The 16,805-nt window shown below is 39.6% G+C and overlaps 5 protein-coding genes across 7 annotated transcripts; 4 read left to right on the top strand and 1 right to left on the bottom strand.

Moving 5' to 3' along the window:
* The first annotated feature begins 851 nt into the window (after window positions 1-851).
* Window positions 852-10,564, top strand: LOC129740492 (uncharacterized). Of its 3 annotated transcripts, XM_055732179.1 has the most exons (9): window positions 852-1,011; window positions 1,539-2,072; window positions 2,131-2,397; window positions 2,686-2,923; window positions 2,981-3,400; window positions 4,353-4,745; window positions 4,892-8,087; window positions 8,684-8,795; window positions 8,883-10,564. In XM_055732179.1, exons 2-7 carry the CDS (start codon window positions 1,543-1,545, stop codon window positions 5,219-5,221), a joined length of 2,178 nt encoding a protein of 725 aa, XP_055588154.1. In that variant the 5' UTR covers window positions 852-1,011; window positions 1,539-1,542; the 3' UTR covers window positions 5,222-8,087; window positions 8,684-8,795; window positions 8,883-10,564. The 3 variants fall into 3 exon arrangements, with proteins under 3 accessions (XP_055588154.1, XP_055588153.1, XP_055588155.1); XM_055732178.1 differs by having other exon boundaries at window positions 4,892-8,795; XM_055732180.1 differs by lacking the exon at window positions 852-1,011 and having other exon boundaries at window positions 1,823-1,959; window positions 4,892-8,795.
* Window positions 6,095-7,708, top strand: LOC129748292 (zinc finger protein 665-like). Its single transcript, XM_055742835.1, has one exon. The coding sequence runs from the start codon at window positions 6,095-6,097 to the stop codon at window positions 7,706-7,708; it is 1,614 nt and encodes a 537-aa protein (XP_055598810.1).
* LOC129748266 (zinc finger protein 765-like) lies at window positions 8,893-10,491 on the top strand. The gene has a single exon (XM_055742810.1). The coding sequence runs from the start codon at window positions 8,893-8,895 to the stop codon at window positions 10,489-10,491; it is 1,599 nt and encodes a 532-aa protein (XP_055598785.1).
* Window positions 10,565-11,053: 489 nt separating the features above from the next.
* On the top strand, window positions 11,054-13,677 carry LOC129740494 (zinc finger protein 83-like). The gene is made up of 2 exons (XM_055732184.1): window positions 11,054-11,207; window positions 11,552-13,677. The coding sequence occupies exon 2, from the start codon at window positions 11,601-11,603 to the stop codon at window positions 13,605-13,607; it is 2,007 nt and encodes a 668-aa protein (XP_055588159.1). The 5' UTR covers window positions 11,054-11,207; window positions 11,552-11,600; the 3' UTR covers window positions 13,608-13,677.
* A 546-nt stretch (window positions 13,678-14,223) lies between these two features.
* Window positions 14,224-16,198, bottom strand: LOC129740495 (zinc finger protein 59-like). The gene is made up of 2 exons (XM_055732185.1): window positions 15,801-16,198; window positions 14,224-15,737 (listed from the first exon to the last, which is right to left on the bottom strand). The coding sequence occupies exons 1-2, from the start codon at window positions 15,874-15,876 to the stop codon at window positions 14,305-14,307; spliced, it is 1,509 nt and encodes a 502-aa protein (XP_055588160.1). The 5' UTR covers window positions 15,877-16,198; the 3' UTR covers window positions 14,224-14,304.
* Window positions 16,199-16,805: the final 607 nt, after the last annotated feature.

Genomic DNA, 16,805 nt, shown 5'->3' with positions numbered 1-16,805 from the left:
TAAACATGTAAAATCTACACATTATTTTGTAAGGCCGCTCTGCATGGCGATGTCAGCCCTTTGATGTGAGCCCTTTAAAGTGTCAGAAGGAAGGAAAGAAAATAATAAAAACCAATCAGTTTGTTTTGAATTTCTGTATTCGGCGCAAGTTATAATTTTCATGTTGGTGTTATAGAAATGGTAAAAATTCATTCAGCTGATCTTCTTTCAGCATTAACCGATTCATTGAATCGTCGAACGAGATCGGTTACGGCACAAGAGTGCTATATTCTTTTTTTTTAACTTAAAACACAACTTAGAAACTTATTCCTTGATCCATACAATGCAAACCATCACTTCGGATAGAATGACAAGTTAAAAAACTACCCTTTATTTAGTAAGCCTGCTTTTCTAAATAATGTGTAAAATTGACTCGAATAAACGACACGTTTTTTGACAGATCTCGGCTGTTCGCAATAATGGGTCAATTTTACAAGTTTAAGGTGTTGCGCCAAATGAGTGTGTATGCTCGCGCGCGGATTGCATAGAGTTGTTTTTGACATTTCTTACGCACACTTGCTGAGCGTGTGCAGATGAGACGGGACAATTAACCTCAAAAACTCTCGGTACAAAAAACGGGCAGCCGGTCGACACACATGGTCGTTTTTGAGGTTAATTGTCCCAAAACTGAAAAGTGTTGGTGAAACAACCAGCAAAAAATCGCGAACACTACCAGCGGCAAATAGGACTATACGCATACGCAAAATATTGATGAAAAATAACCATATTGGCAGTTCTGCAGAAAAAACCAGAAAATGGTTATTTTTCATTAAAAAATGGTTAAATAAAAATGAGCGTGCATGCATACCAAACATTAAACAAAGAACCTAACTTTGTTTTCATCCGTTTTCATCAAACTGCTGCGGAGCACCGGTGTTTGATAAAATTCTTCTAATTATTTTAGTAGTCAATTATATTTCAATCAAGAGACTGGTCGAGGTTTAGCTTACCGATCAGCTGAAACCGGTTCAGGTAAACAAATTCCTTCTTTTTTATGGACAATTCAGGGTTAAACAAATTTCTGCATATAGATTTTTATTTTGTTTATGGAGCTTACAACATTTTGAATGTTTTACACAGGCCTAAATAACTTTTTTCCGAAAAGATTTCCAGAATTCCTCTGTATCTAACGTTCGTGTAAAATTTTAATTTAACTTGTTACCCTAAATTACGGTTGTCTTAAAATTGTACGAGAATTTCCAGAATAATTCAATGGGCCCAATGTTTTAGATGTATAATCGGACGTCCCAGAAATTATGCGTTTAGGCGTTATTTTTAATTATTAGGTACCGCATGTTGTAAATTGATTTTTGCTATCGAATTGTTTTTTTTATCGATACTGGCGTTAGTAAAATATACACAATTTTATGCAAAGGCATTGGAAAGTGATTTGACATCTACCAAAAAAATCGATCGAATCGACTGATATATCACCAAAAAAATAATTTACGAACGTGCCGTAACATAATGTTTCAATTTTTCTTTTATTTATTTTTTAGAATAATGTCATCGGATGATCAGCCTTTGTATAGCTTCGTCAAAATTGAACCGAGTACGGTTGAAGACAACGAGCAGGTGGTATTGAATAATCCGGTGCAAGTCCTAGAGAAAGTCGACTGGATGACCAATGTACATGATACAAGAACATTTGTAGAAAAAAACCCCATCGAAGATGAATTGTCTATACAAGGTTTCATTAAAACTGAAAAGCAATCTGCACAAGACGTTGAATTGCAAGAATTTGACAAATTGACAGCAGTCAATAATTGCCCTCAACCCGAAAACGACAAAAATAAATGTGCTACAAAGGAAATATTAAAATTATCTTGTGATCAATGCAGTAAAAAGTTTAAAGGACAGAGGGCGTTGAAACGCCATACTACTTTGGCACATTCGCTGAAACCTCGCTACCAGTGTGAGGTATGTAAGAGTCAATTTACCTACCCATCGAAGCTTAGCGCGCATGTAGATCAATGCAAAGCCAAGTTTGGGATGGATGTTAACACTTCTTTAACAAGTGTGAACAGAACTAGGTTAGTGTTGCCCTCAGCTTAATCCAAGAACACATTTAATCGGTTCGTATGATTACAGCACGGAATCACCAATCGAATTATCGTCTAATTTCAACACAAACTATGGTATTGTGGAAGTTCAGAATAACGAAATGCAGCACGACTCGATTGAAATCAAGGAAGAAGATTGTTGGCAAATGAACTTGGAACATGACGATTCATTGTCTTCCAATGACAAGATTCCTACAACAACAACTTGTCAGAATTGCGGATCAACGGTCGCTTCAATGAACACTAACCACCAAAATCAGGAGGTTTATTCCGAGCCACATTTGGCCGTAGTTAGGTAACTAAAGCTTCCAACTTACTCGGGAAGTCTCAACATCACACTCGAGTAATATACCGACATATTAACCGTCGTTCATCATTAGTTTCAACTTTATTTTTGTTTGCGAACACGTGCCTCTTAGAGGTTTTAAATATCAATTTGAAATACGCATCAGAAAATAAAAATAAAGCAATATATGTAGGTAAAGGTGAACGAAAAGCAATTTTGGACCTTCCCGGGTAACAATTTTAATCGAAGCTCAACGCTAAAAAAATGTTTTTTTTTTTAACATTTTTCTTTGTGCAGTTCAACTTTGGGCGTTGGCGACTTTCTGAAGCGGAACAACTTGGCCCAGTACGTGGAAACATTTGAAAATGCCAAAATTATGCTAAATGATTTCCCCTATCTGAAGGCCAATATTTCTGAACTGGCTCTACTGATACCCGTTATGAGAGACCGAATGAAGTTTGTCGCGGCATTAGAAATGTCGCGGGTAGACAAGGCTGTACAGGTTTCATTGGAATTCGAATTAACACAAGAATTGGTATGTTTTAAATGTTTTTCCGTTGCTTTGATTGAATGAATTAAAAAATTATTTCAGGATCTTATGGAGATCTGCTCGCAGTCCGAGCAGGGAATTAAGTTTCTGGAACTGATGAAAAACATGAACACTATGACACACCAAAGTCGGAATATTTTGAAATATGTTCTGGTGAGCCACTTCTTCCAACGGGGCAAAGGGCGTATAAACAAGGGGGGCTTTGAAGAGATGGTCAAAATAATAAAAAAAAATTATCCGGACGAGATCGGATGCATATGGTACCAGGGGATCAAAGGGAATCAGTGCGCGGGTTTACTATACACATGTTATCGATATATGCTGAAACAGTTCCGCAGTAAAGACAAACCGGATCCGGAACCTGAACCTCAAGTTGCTGCTGAAGGTAAAGGAGAGGAAGAAATATTAGAAGGACAAGAAAGTACTGAACCAGTGTCAAACCTTGACTTCGCACCACGCATGGTAAGTTGTTTGCGCCCTTTTTGTTTGTGATCCCTTACTGCCGTTTTAAGCAAGAATGTCCCATGTGAATCTTGGGTCATTTTCACTTTTTTGCTGGAAACGGTCTCTTTTAGTGTTAACCTTTGAATAAAAACACAAACAAGTATACTTTGTTCTGAACTTATACGAAATTTTCATCAAGGTGGTTGTCTCTATGTTGATAGTTCTACGCAAGAATGTCACACTAGAGAAAATTCTATGAAAAATGCAAATTTTTTCAAAAAATTGTCATAAGATGAATTCAAACTGTTGAACTTAATGTTATTCACTGAAAAGAACACTAAAATAGAGGGCAGAGGAGGAGCGAGAAGCCCTGAGTGTTTTTTTCATAAAAATTTGCATTAAACACTTTTCGGTAGGCACTATTTACAGGATCCATACTCAACTATACATTTTTATAAACAAAGAGGAACGTATTTCTCAAATTACGGTTTAGCATGAGTTTTTGGGAAAAAATAAACAACGCAAGCTTTTAAAATGATAGAAAAATTGTAGCCGTGTGACAGTTTTTCGTAGAAATAGCATCGGCATGCGTTCTGATTCTACGCAAAAGTGTCACACGGAGCATTTTCGGCTCTAATTTGCTGTTTTTTTTGTAGGAAATGTAATTTTTTTGGCAGAAAATAGTGTAAAATGATTAACTTGATATGTTCACTATGAAAAAACTGTCGGTAACTTTTTAGTTGAAGAGAAAAAATGGAAATATAGCTGATATTTCAATCGCGTTTTTCTCGTTTGCACGTTTTTCCACATGGGACAATCTTGCTTAGAACGGCAGCTTACTCAGTTCAAGTTTTACTTAAAATGCAATGAACCAATAGATAAAAAAGTTCTCCTGGATAGAAATTGATCTTTACTTTTAATTTGATGATCGTCTACGCACAAAATTAGTGACTTTAAAACAAACTTTCAGGACCTTAAGGAACTTTGCAAGGAATCCGATGAAGGAAAACAGTTTCTCGAGTTGATGGAAAATAAAACCCATTTGACCGGGAAAAGTCGTGATCTGTTGAAAATAGTTCTGGTGAAATACTTTTTTCAAATCGGACTAGGCACGATTCCGTGTTTGAGTTTTGAGGAAATGTTCCAGATGATCATCAAATACTACCCGGACGAGATTCTAAGTACCTGGTACATTCCGAGTACCCAAGGTTACCACGCCAAGGGTTTGCTGTATGTGCGCTACAGGTATCTGCTTCACCTGAGCGCGAAGGCCCGTGCTAAAGCTGACGCCGCCGCACTGGAGAAAGATCCTAATATACCAGCGGCGCCCAAATTCACGATGCCATCAGTTGTCCCACGGATGGTAAGTTTTTTTCTTCTTTTTCCTTATGAAGCAGGCAAGATGAGTAGGTACCTAACATTTCAAAAATAAAATTTAAGCTTGAAGTGAACAACCTAATACGAAAAACAAGTGTACAAATGTTTTTATCATTTTCATATTCATCTTAGGACCTAAAAGAACTTTGCAGTCAGTGCGAGCAAGGAAGAGCATTCCTGGAGCTGATGAAAGACCGAAGTACGTTAACATCGGAGAGCCGGCGAATTTTAAAAATGGTTCTGGTGGACTACTTTTACAAACTGGGACGAGGGCACATCCCTACCTTAACTTTCCTAGAAATGGTTCAGATGATTAAAGAACACTACCGAGATGAAATCGACAAAGAATGGTTCGTCCATAAACGCGTTGGACAAGGAGGTAGCAAAGGAGCGCTCTACTTACGGTACAGGTTTCTGCGCTCAGCTGCGATCAAAAACCGAAAAGTTCAAATGACATGGTAACAAGGAAAAAGTGCCCCTTTGCATATACTCCAATAGATTCAATAAATTGAACATTTGTCCGAAAATGCATTTGGTAGCAGAAACATGTTTGATTAGTAAAATGTACTGTATTCATGACTCTATACAGCTTGCATTATTCTGAGCAATCCTGCTGTATAAATGATACTGTTATAATAGCAAAGAACATATTCAACTCCAAGGATGTAGATTTTTTCAAACAAATCTGCCAATTCGAAAAAAAAGGAAACATGATCATTGTGTGCGGAAAATTTGCGTCCTACAATCTTAGGGCATATAGTCTAGTCACCGGTCCTAGTTTGCTCAGTCCGACGCAGAGTCACAAAGAAGAAGAAGAAAAGTTTTGTTGTGGTCAGGAGCAGCGTTGCCAGGTGGTTTCGTCAAAAATCAGGACAACGCAAAGCCAAAAATCAGGATTTTTAGGACACCTCTTGATTCACGGAAATAATTGGGCTGCTCCGCTTAGATTGCATAAATGATGGCGAATTACAAGTGCTGCAAATACCTTGATTTATGATTATTATTTGAACCGAACATTACCATCTTATTAAAAATCATCTATTTTATCACAGATTTATACGATTTTCTCATAGTTTAACTACAAGTTCGATTATATTTGAGATGTTTTTATGAAAATCAGGACATTTTAGAGACCAATTTTAAAAAATCAGGACAACTCGAGGGTTTCAAAAATCAGGACGGTCTCTCAAAAATCAGGACAAATCGTGATAAATCAGGACACCTGGCACCTCTGGTTGTGGTTAAAACGCAAACAACAAACCACTGTAGGTCCGTTTTAAGTTATTAAAAAATCTTTTTTCTTATTTTCCGGTTACGAAATCTTACCGCAACACAATGTTGTCTAGTGATGTTCCGCTCTCGGGAGATAAAACTTGGCCTTCGGAGTTTGTTGCTATAAAATCGGAACCCCCACTGGATATCGTGGACGACTTTCACCAGCATAAACAACCGGGAATCTCGGGAACTGTAATCGAATCAGCCACAGTCACCGTGAAAGACGAAGGTCCTGAACGTGATGTTGCAACAGGACTTCAAGAATATCGCTGCGATCATTGTCCTAAAACGTACACCATAAAATCTTCGCTGTATTATCATCAGCGCAAATCGCATGGAACTACGCCCGGTCATAAAAACACCGCTTTTTGCAATGTTTGCAACAAACATCTCGAATGGAAGAAAATTACTAGTCACAAGCGTATCTGTCATGCTAATGTAAAACCGCACGTTTGTGATCAATGTGGTCAATCATACCGCGAAAGAGAATTGCTGGATGATCATATAGCTCTGAAACATGGAGGAAGACCTCGTTACGAATGCGAATTCTGTTTGAAACAATTTTTCTCGAGGGATAAATACAGCAAACATCGTCCTAGAAAACACCCAACAGAGTACCGAGCAATAAGGAAAAAAATGGTTCCAGCCAATCGTATTTACTATGAAGCAGACCGAACCAGCTCTGTGTCATTCAAATGTGCCTCTTGTGGTACTAACTTCCCGATTCATCAAGAACTCGAGAAACATATCGTGACAGAACACCCGGGAACAATTGTCTATAGTTGCGAACTATGTGGCGGTGTATGTTCAACCAAAGCGTCCTTCGTAGATCATTGTGCTGTGAAACATTCCATTGACATTCGGTACGATTGCGATCTATGCGGAGAAGAGACTAATAACGAAAAAGCATTCAATGAACACTGTCTGGAGCTTCACCCAGATGAATACGCTCAACTTGTACAGAATATAAAGCTTCAATCCACCGCCAAAAAGCCGACCAAGAAAAAGAATATGTGTGTGGAATGCGACAGAACGTTTTACTCTAGAAAGAATCTTTTGGACCATGAAGCGTCAATACATTCCGGGAAACCCAGATACGAGTGTTCGATTTGCCAGACGCAATATTTCCACGATACGGAGTTGAGTCGGCACCGAAAATCTGAGGCTCATCTGGCGAAGGTAGCCAGCAGCATGAATGGGGGGGACTGTGCCCAATCCAGTCCGAAGAAAACACACCCTTGTAAACAGTGTGATGTAAGGTGCCACACTAAAAGGGCACTCGTCAAACATATTGCTTTGAATCACGGCGGTCATTACAAGTGTAAATATTGTGAAAAAACTTTCTTCCAGGAAAAGACCTGCTACCTTCACACCAAGACACACCACAGTGAACAAATGCATAATCTTTACGATTGCATCAAATGTGACAAAAAGTATTCAAGCAAAGCTTTGCTAGAGGACCATTTTTCGAAGGACCACTTGGGAAAGCCCCGTTACGAGTGTGAGTTTTGCGGACAACAGTTCTTCATGAGAGCGTTGTACTACAAACATCGGAAAACTGCTCATAAGGAGCAGTATGCCGATTTGGTTGGCGCAGCCAAGTGTACCTTGAACCAACTCTACTCTATAAATGGCTGCGTGGTTATAAAAAATGAAGTTGTTACAGATGAATGATTGCATTCTCCAATGCAAAATGAAAAAGCATTTTTGTGGACGACCATAAAATATGAAGCTGAAGAAACGGTTACTAAAAAACCGTTATGCCCAAGTTAAGCCCAACAGCGCCTCCTCACGCCAAATTCTCCCCCGTATACATTGAGAAATTGCTACACCATTGTCCGTCACATGGTTTAAGACAACGACTAAATATTTAAACATTTGCTGCAAAATATTGAAAGTGTGTGTAAAAGATCCTTTTCAAATAGAAATGTCATTTTTAAAATAAGCATAAATAACAGTACAGCGACTTTCTAGTGATCCGATCTTGCCCCTGTGAATAAACTTAAATTTCCAACCAAGGTTCTTAGATACACTAGGTTCTCCGACTTTTACAGTAAGTAGGCGAGGAGTGAGCGGGGCTCTCAATGAGTTTGTTTATTTTTTGCTCAGCTTTTCTGTGGTTTGTTGGTAAACGAACTTCATGAGTTCCGTATAGTTGCATAGCCTACATAGCAAAAATGGCTGAATCGGGAATTCGTTATTCGGGAACACCTCCTGAATATATACCCACCTTGTTTCCAACCAAGTGTTTGGGGACCAAATTAGGGAAACAGGAGAAACTCAAATAGGCGCCCCACTTATGGTTCGTTGAGTTTGAGTTTTGTGTTTATACTATTACTTTATAGCTCTGTATATGCGAGCAACTTTTGCCTGCGTGCAGAGGTAGGCATGATTTGTTTTTTTTTCATACGCGCTACCCGTTGTTTGTCTTCGATACGAGCTGGTCTTGCCAAAGTGCTGCATTATAGACTGGTTTTCGGTACATTAGCGTAATTTTCTTGTTGGGTTTTTATTTTAAAAAAAATAACATATCTTGTTCATTAAAAAAAAACATGGATAAATAATCCCAGAGGATGGCAATCCCGTATAAAAAAAATTAAAAGATTCCTGAACCGGTCTAATGAAAAAATTGTTTTTTTTTTCTGGGAGAATCTTTGCCGAGCTGCAGAAAATTAACTGACGGTGTACGACGAAACAAAAAAAAGTAAATAAAAATAAAGTTGCATTCCGCAGCAGCATTCTTCTAAAAATTGAGTATAAGGTAAATTTATAGAAAACTCTGCTAGATAAATATGTAATACAGAATCAAATATGATGAATTTAAAATTAAATTTATGATTAATTACAGCGAGATAACGATGAAAGAAGACGAGTTGGAATTAATCCCTAATGAAATCCCAATTAGTGTGAAAGAAGAACCACAGGAAGAAGGGTGCAGTTTCAACTTGAATCAAATTTATGTATGTATGAAAAAGGAACCTCCGACGAATTTCCAAACTGGGGAACATCTACAGCTTTACGGTTCGAATTTTATCAAAGAGGAAGATGCTTGGAAACAGAACTTGTTCAAGTCGGACTCCGATTCAGATGAAGAGGTTTTGGTTCGATTGGAGCAGCGGTCATCGCCCACAAATCAGGTCGAAGAAATAGCAATAAAAAATGAACCAATAGAGGAACACGAAGGATTTGAATCGGAATCACCAGACCTCAATGATTCAATCACCATAAAAGAGGAAGACACTTGGAAAGAGAAACTCAACGCTTCGGGAGGAAGTGACATTGAAAGCAGTTCCAGTGGAACAAGGATACGTTACAGGCCCAAGTGTACTGAATGCAGTAAAACATTCTCATGTAACTTACGCTTGAATTATCACTACGCTCTTAAACATACGGTAAATAGCGAAGAAGTCGACCAAGAAGCAGAGTGCGTAATTTGCAATCAAAAGCTACAGAGCAAGGCAAAGCTAATATGGCACATGACATATTATCACGGCAAAAAGGAAACATTTTCCTGTGACCAATGTAAAGCAATTTTCAGAGAACCGTTCAAACTGGAAGATCATTACGCAGCTGCGCATCTAGGAAAACCTCGTTATGAGTGCGAATTTTGTAAAAAACAATTCTTTCACAGATCAGCCTACCAGGTGCATCGTAAGCACAAACACCCCAAAGAGCACAGCGAACTGGTAAAGAATGGTCGAAAGGCTCCCCTCAACATCATAAATGTGTTAGATGATGCCGCATCTAAGCCAAGCAAATTTCAATGCAAAATTTGTAACGAAAAGTTTGACAATCGCTTTGTCTTCGAAGACCATAAGTCTAGCCATCCAAAAAAGCTTAAACATGCGTGTAACAAATGTGATAAAACATTTGGACACAAAGACTCCCTTGAATATCATTTTGCTAAAGAACACATTGGTAAACCCCGTTACGGGTGCGACTTTTGTGATAAGCAATTTTACCACAGCTCGGACTATTACAAACACAGAAAAAGTCGTCACTCCGAAGAATATGCCGCTCTACGGAAGAAACATAACACCACGCGGAACCTTCCCATCAAGGAACTTTACTCGCTGTCGGAGCTCATGGGACTAGAATCAGCTGTTAAACGTAAACCCAACGAAGAGAGTACCAGGAAGTCACAGTATCAGTGTGAATTTTGTGGAGCGCAATTTTTCTGCCTTTCTGTATACTACAAACATCGGAAGCTGAATCACTCGGATCGGGTGCCCGTTGTTCACAAGCCGTACAAATGTGAGACTTGTGAAAAAGCTTATTCTTCTCAGAGTACGTTGGACAATCACGTTGCATTGGCACACGAACGCAAGACAACCGATGTGTGCGAATATTGTGGACAGCGCTTTTTCTTGCGAGCTAGGTATGTGAACCACGTGCGTACGAAACATCCGGAAGAGAAGTTGCAACTACATAGGCGCTATCCGCCAAAGAAACAGTGACTGTTTCTTACTTTGCCGTCAAAGCCTTTATATTCAATTATTCTAGGTATAAGAATAAAATGATAGCAAATGACATGTCGTGTTGTTTTAAGTTGCAGAATAAATAAATTCATCCAAAATCCCTTCGGTGCCCTCACTCAGTTAGGTTCAAATCGAAGTTTATGGTGAAATAATACTCGAAACTTTCGTTTCACAGGGAATCTGATATTTTAACATTCAGAGACTTTTTTTCTTTGAAAGGGTTCAATATTGCATCGTGATCGTCGTACCCATCCGCGATGCCAGGTAAATGTTTGACGTTTTGTAGTTAGGACAAATGTATGGCCATTTTCAAAAGCTTTCCAAAAGCTCCCTAACTAATCTAAACTTTTCTACGGAGGACATGGTGTCGCTAGTGTTTGCTTAATAACTCCAATTACTATTTTCAGATAATTTTGTTCAGTTTCTACCCAAAGAAGTATAACTTTCGTTCATCGTGTATAAACTGAAAAGAATTAATGCTAATCACTTCTAAACCCAAAAATTTATATTGCACATAAACGCAACTGAATTTGAATATAAGTTTTTTGTCAGTGTTTTATCAAACAAAAAATATATACAAATTTTTACTTCGTGCGTGGCGATTGCATGCAGTTGATGGGCCGCATCTGCTCGCCAGAATAAACAAACTCGTTTCGGAAAACACGAAATTACAGCAGCAGTATTATTGTCTTCAGGTGAGATCTTGATTTTCCCTACCTATCTTTCCGAAAATAGTGAATCTTTGTCAGGTGGAAAAGATAACGAAGTGAAGATTGTTTTCAATGTTCTTGTGATTTCCGATTTATAACCTCTTTAGCTTTGACCTACTTAAAATTGTACTAATCAAATGACTGAAACTGTATTTTCCAATATTCCGAGTTCCCTATTTGTTTTATTTTTCGCTAGAATTTAATGTTTCTTATCTTCAATCTTCATTGTGTGCTTATCCAACAAGAACTCCACCCTTACCCTACCACCCCCCCCCCCCCTCCCCTCCGAGAAAAATATTGAAATACAGTTTTCTATCTTTCATGCAAAGCTGGAAGGAGGTGAAGACAATACACGCAACTATATCGAATAGCCCCAGGATGTCTCGAAAAAGTCAACGTAGGATGGCTTCGTCGGTTAAGGTTGAGCCTGAAGTAGACATTCCTAGTGACAGCTCCACGATGGTAATTTTGCCGGATGATTACAATGCCGTCTCTATCAAGCAAGAAGACGATTGGAAGGACAACCTCTACAACCCGGAGGCAACAGTGCAAGCTTTGCCTTTGAAGGAAGAGCTGCCACCGTGTGAAATTTGTGGTTTGGTATCCGTCAATGAACACTCGCGACGCGCCCACTTGAGGCGCCACCGGGACCAAACCGAGTGCGAAATTTGTCACAAACTGGTGTTCAAAAGAAACAGGGAATCGCACCAGAGACAACACGAGCGAATCGAAGCCAAACCCAAAGAGCGAAAATCTAGAGATGTGTCGCCGTGCAACATTTGCGGATTGGTGTCCATCAATGTAAAAGCTAAACGCCACCACATGCGTCGACATAATGGGGATACCAACTGTGAAATCTGTCAGCGGCGTATTAGTTCACGGGCCAAAGAATCGCACAAAAGTTGGCACGCCCGCATGGATAAAAGCAAGAAGGAAGCCGAGAACAAGTTTTGCAATATTTGTAATACGTCGCTGGCTTGTCACAAAGGATTGACAGTACACCTGGCTAGAGTGCATGGGATTTTCAGCGAATCATGCGCCCGGATGGATTATCCGAGCTGGCCACATCAGTGCGAAAGATGTGGCATTCACTTACGTTTCAAAGAGCTTGTCGAGTTCCATGATTGTCGAGAAAAAACGGTAAACGTTTGTAGCATTTGCGATGAGAATTTTGATCACGCTGACAAACTCAAACAGCACATATCCAGAAAGCATAAAGTAGCGGAAAGTCGAAACGATTTTAAAAAGTGGGACAAACAGTGTACCATATGCGGTAAAAAGTTTTCGGACGCCGGTGGACTTCTCAAGCATACGAGAACCATACATCTGAAGGAGAAAAACTTTAACTGCGACCGCTGTGATAAAAAGTTTGCCAAACGTAAACTGCTAGAGCAACATTACGCCTTGCGTCATCTGCAGAAGCATCAGTTTGAGTGCGAGTTCTGCCAGAAACCGTTTTATCGCAGGAATGAATACGTCAATCATCGAAAGCAAAACCATCCCGTAGAATATGCTGCACTCGTGGCAAAGTATGACGAATATACTGTCCCGGTCAATCAATTGTACGCTCTAAACGGATGCAACGTGGTAACGGAATCACCCAGTGAACCCGCTACGACCCCCAAAAACGTAGTCTGTAAGCAATGTGGTAAAAAGTATGTTAGCAAGGTAACGCTGCGACAACATTTGCGCCTAGTTCACATGTTCAGAAGGTATGCATGCAGCAAATGCGACGAATCGTTCAAGCATCCGGTACGATTTGGCGATCACTACTCCTTGGCACATTTGCGTAAACCCAGATACCAATGTGAATTTTGCGGTAAGAAAATCTACTGGAGGCAACTGTACTTCCGACATCGGAGAGCTGCCCATCCAGCGGAAGTAGCGGAACTGGAAAACCGAAACGAGGGCACCAAATGTAACGAATTGTACCCTCTGGATGTGGAAGCTATTATGAGTAAGAAAAAGCGAATCATTCCATCCATCGGTTCCAACCCTCCGACCGCAGAAGGCAGGACGTATTGTGATGTCTGCCGCGAAAGATTCATAGATCATCTGGCCTACAAGCGGCACATGAACGAATGGCACTGGAAGAAGACCACTTACACCTGCGGCATTTGCAACAAGGTCTATCACGCGAAAGTTGTGCTACAGGACCATTACGCTAAGGCGCACTTCGGCCGGAGCCGGTATCAATGCGAGTTCTGCGGTAAACGGTTCAACTTCCAGTCGAACTACGTCAGACACCGCAGGGCAGACCACCCGACTGAATACGCCGAGCTGGAAGCGAAATTCGAAGGTGATCGCGTCCCAATCAATACGCTGTTTGAGATGAACGAATTTGAATTGGTGGAAAAACCTGAACGTGAGCTAATGAGCAATTAGAGTAAATTAACGTCGTTAAGTTTATTTTTTTATTCCGCATTCATAGAGGAACAGGTAAATTTAAAACAAATCTCGTACTAAGTTTTTTTTAATCAGTTTCGACGAAAATCCTTTAAATATTTTAAAAGGTGATAAATAATTCAATTAACTAACTCGATAAGGTAGGCATGGCAGTTTCGTCCTTATTAATGTTTGCGTTAGAATTCAATTTATTTGGCAACAAAATTGATAGCTCACAAAAAATAAAAGCTTATCAAACTGCTCATAGCGACCTCCTTTGTTCATTAGCTTTACACAACAGAAAGATCGTTATGAAAATCAATCATCGGAGTCCGTTGGTTCTTCCTTGATTTCTTGCGTATATAGCTGTGCTGTATGCCAACACATACTGCGGTGCTCGTCAAGCCTTTGCTGTCTAGCAAACCTCTTGTCGCACTGAAAATTGCTGTAAATATTGTCACATTTACAGCATCGAAGATCGGATTCACCTACCGCACATTTGCGTCCAGATCATTGAACCCTATTCAGGTTTGCTTGATTCTGGCTTAATGTTGATTTGTTTATTGGTTCATCTTTGACTCATTTGTCTATGCAAAAAGTGAATTTCTCAAAAAAATAAAAACAATTCCATTCATCATCATAAGTACGTTTTTTCTTCAAATAATTTAATACATACCTATGTCACACAGATAGCAATCTAGGCCCCGCGATTGTACGGCAGTTTTTTGGCTTTATGTTCCCTCTTCAGCTTGGCATACTCTCTGGGATGTTGGTTCGTCCGGTGGATACAGTAGGTATGTTGCGTGTGCAGGCGTAAACCACAAAATTCACATTGATAGAGGGGCTTCCCGAGATGCACCGTGCTGTGGTGCTCATCGAGCAAGACCTTCGACCGAAACTTTTGGTCGCACATATCACACGGGTAGCTCAAGTAATGAACATTCGTGATATGCAGTTTTAAGGCTAATTTTTTGGGAAAAGCCTTGTCGCACTTGCAGCATTGAAAGTTGGATTTTTCGTCCCCAGCCCCGGAATGACTATCGGTCATGTGAAAAATAACCAATTGTTGGTTCATAAAACTTCTACTGCATATTTCGCAAACAGTTTCTGTATCTGTTGTGCTAGGGGTTTCGTGCGAATACTGCATGTGTCGGTTGTAGGCGAGTTTGTCTGGAAAGATTTTGTCACACAATTTACACTGAAATTGCTTAGCTTGATCCGAATGCATCAGCAAATGTTTGTTCAAGTCGTGCTTATAGTGAAATGTTTTGCCACACTGTTCGCAATGATGGTTAGAGCTTTCGCGCTTTACATTCAAAGAATCGTGCAATTTAATGCGGTGCAAATTCAGTTTATAACCGGAAGACATTTCCTTACCACATATATCGCAAGGATACTTTTTGTCCCGCTTCGAATGTTCCTTGCTTTGATGAACGACGAGCATTCTTTTATATGGGAAAGTTTCGCCACATTCTTCGCATCGATTAGCACTTTCGGAAATCGCCCCGAGCCGTTCATCTTCTATCTGATGAGCATTCATTTTATGTATAACATATCGTTCTTTTTTGTCGAAATCTTTCTCGCAGATTTCACATTTATAACGTCTTTTTTGAGACGATTTAATCTTATTGTGATGGTCCTTACCGTGGATAATTTCTCCTTGTTCAATTCCTTCGACAATCACTGGTTCAGGTTCGTGAACTTTGTCGTGTTCTGTCATTAGTTCCTTGTATCGGAAATAAATGCGACACTCGTTGCATTGATAGGGAAAAATTTTCGACAACATTTCTTCTACTTCCGAGTAGCTAATCTGAGCTCGATTCTCCAACTCATCTCCCAAACCATGGTGTCTCATTCTATGTATCAGCAACCGGTCCTGGCCAGCAAAGGACTTTTGGCACAAATTGCATTTCCTATAGCGAGATTCGTTGTGACTCTTGGTCCATCGCGGTTTCTTACCACTACGAGTGTGTTGTCCTTCCCCCTCGTTGTTCTGGACCTCGGGTTCTGTTACATCTATTTCCATTTTTATTTCTTGCTGTGTGTCTTTCTGTCCATTTTCGATGGACGATATGAGGCAGGGATCGGCGATTCCATCTTCGTGTCCTTGATCGGGAAATTTTACCGAGCCTGTAAAATCGATTTGATGAATTATGTAGGTACACACATCTGAACCCTTGGGTTGATACTTACTATCCTGTTTGCTTGATTCCGCTTTGATGCTGATCAGTGCTGGTGGATTAGCACTACTGCCGGTAGCAGTTGCCATTTCAAAAACGTTGATTTAAAAATCCTATATAGATCTTTAAACAATTTCGTGCATGACCACAAAATTTGAGACAAATATCTGCTGACTTCACGACAAAACAAAATCACTCAACAAGTTTAGTTTTTAAGTTTTCCAGGGGTGTATTCCTAAACCTTGATGTTGTGATATTCATATTTCTAGAGTTTGTTTTGATTAGGTCGTATGAACCACATTGCATGTTCGGAGAAAATCGCTGTTGAAATTTTGAAACACATTTTTAATTCTAGTATTTCGAATAACACTAAGAGTTTTCTAGAAAATTGGTATGCGACGTGGAAACAAATTAAGAACATGCTAATGTATTCGATATGGTCATTAGTTTAGTTATATTCAATGAAAAGTTTCTTACGACATTTTGCATTATCCACTTGGCGCTAACGTCGTTTTGCAAAAGAACATTAATTTAACCTTAACATGCCTTAACTTGGTTGGATCTGTCTCAATATTTCTTTTTTCCATCATAATTACTGGAAAACTGATATCTATCTTCATAGTAAGCAGAAGTGTTACCTGGAAGTACCCGTCCAGTTATGTCCGGAATCGGTGCTGCGAGGGCCTGTCCATCAGGAATGTTTAACATTGCTGGCTGTTTGCTGTTTGTGCGACGATCGTTCAAAGTGTGCAGAAACTTATCCACGTAGCCGCTATAGTTATTTTGACTGTAAAAACACGAAACTGATAATTTTCGATTTTGCGCAACAGAATTAACATTAATTGTACTCACCTAGTTACCAATTGAAGCCCTCTACTGTATTAACATGGTCGCTCAAACTATAATTGATCCCGATTTCCGGCGGAACTGTTAACATTCGTACACTTTTTGAAGCAGTTTACGGAAAAATGCAAAAGGTCGCTTAAACCGCAAAGCCGAACTGTTTTTTTGCGACGTA

The sequence above is a fragment of the Uranotaenia lowii genome, chromosome 1, assembly GCF_029784155.1.
Source record: "Uranotaenia lowii strain MFRU-FL chromosome 1, ASM2978415v1, whole genome shotgun sequence".
Classification (NCBI taxonomy): Eukaryota; Metazoa; Arthropoda; class Insecta; order Diptera; family Culicidae; genus Uranotaenia; species Uranotaenia lowii.
This window is presented reverse-complemented; position numbering and strand designations above follow the sequence as displayed.

Coding starts and splice junctions, on each gene's coding strand:
- LOC129740492 (XM_055732179.1), top strand. CDS start 1,543: ATGTCATCGGATGATCAGCCTTTGTATAGCTTCGTCAAAATTGAACCG. Junction 2,073..2,130: donor ACAAGTGTGAACAGAACTAG/GTTAGTGTTGCC, acceptor GTATGATTACAG/CACGGAATCACCAATCGAAT. Junction 3,401..4,352: donor TTGACTTCGCACCACGCATG/GTAAGTTGTTTG, acceptor ACAAACTTTCAG/GACCTTAAGGAACTTTGCAA.
- LOC129748292 (XM_055742835.1), top strand. CDS start 6,095: ATGTTGTCTAGTGATGTTCCGCTCTCGGGAGATAAAACTTGGCCTTCG.
- LOC129748266 (XM_055742810.1), top strand. CDS start 8,893: ATGAAAGAAGACGAGTTGGAATTAATCCCTAATGAAATCCCAATTAGT.
- LOC129740494 (XM_055732184.1), top strand. CDS start 11,601: ATGTCTCGAAAAAGTCAACGTAGGATGGCTTCGTCGGTTAAGGTTGAG.
- LOC129740495 (XM_055732185.1), bottom strand. CDS start 15,876: ATGGCAACTGCTACCGGCAGTAGTGCTAATCCACCAGCACTGATCAGC. Junction 15,738..15,800: donor GGAATCAAGCAAACAGGATA/GTAAGTATCAAC, acceptor TCGATTTTACAG/GCTCGGTAAAATTTCCCGAT.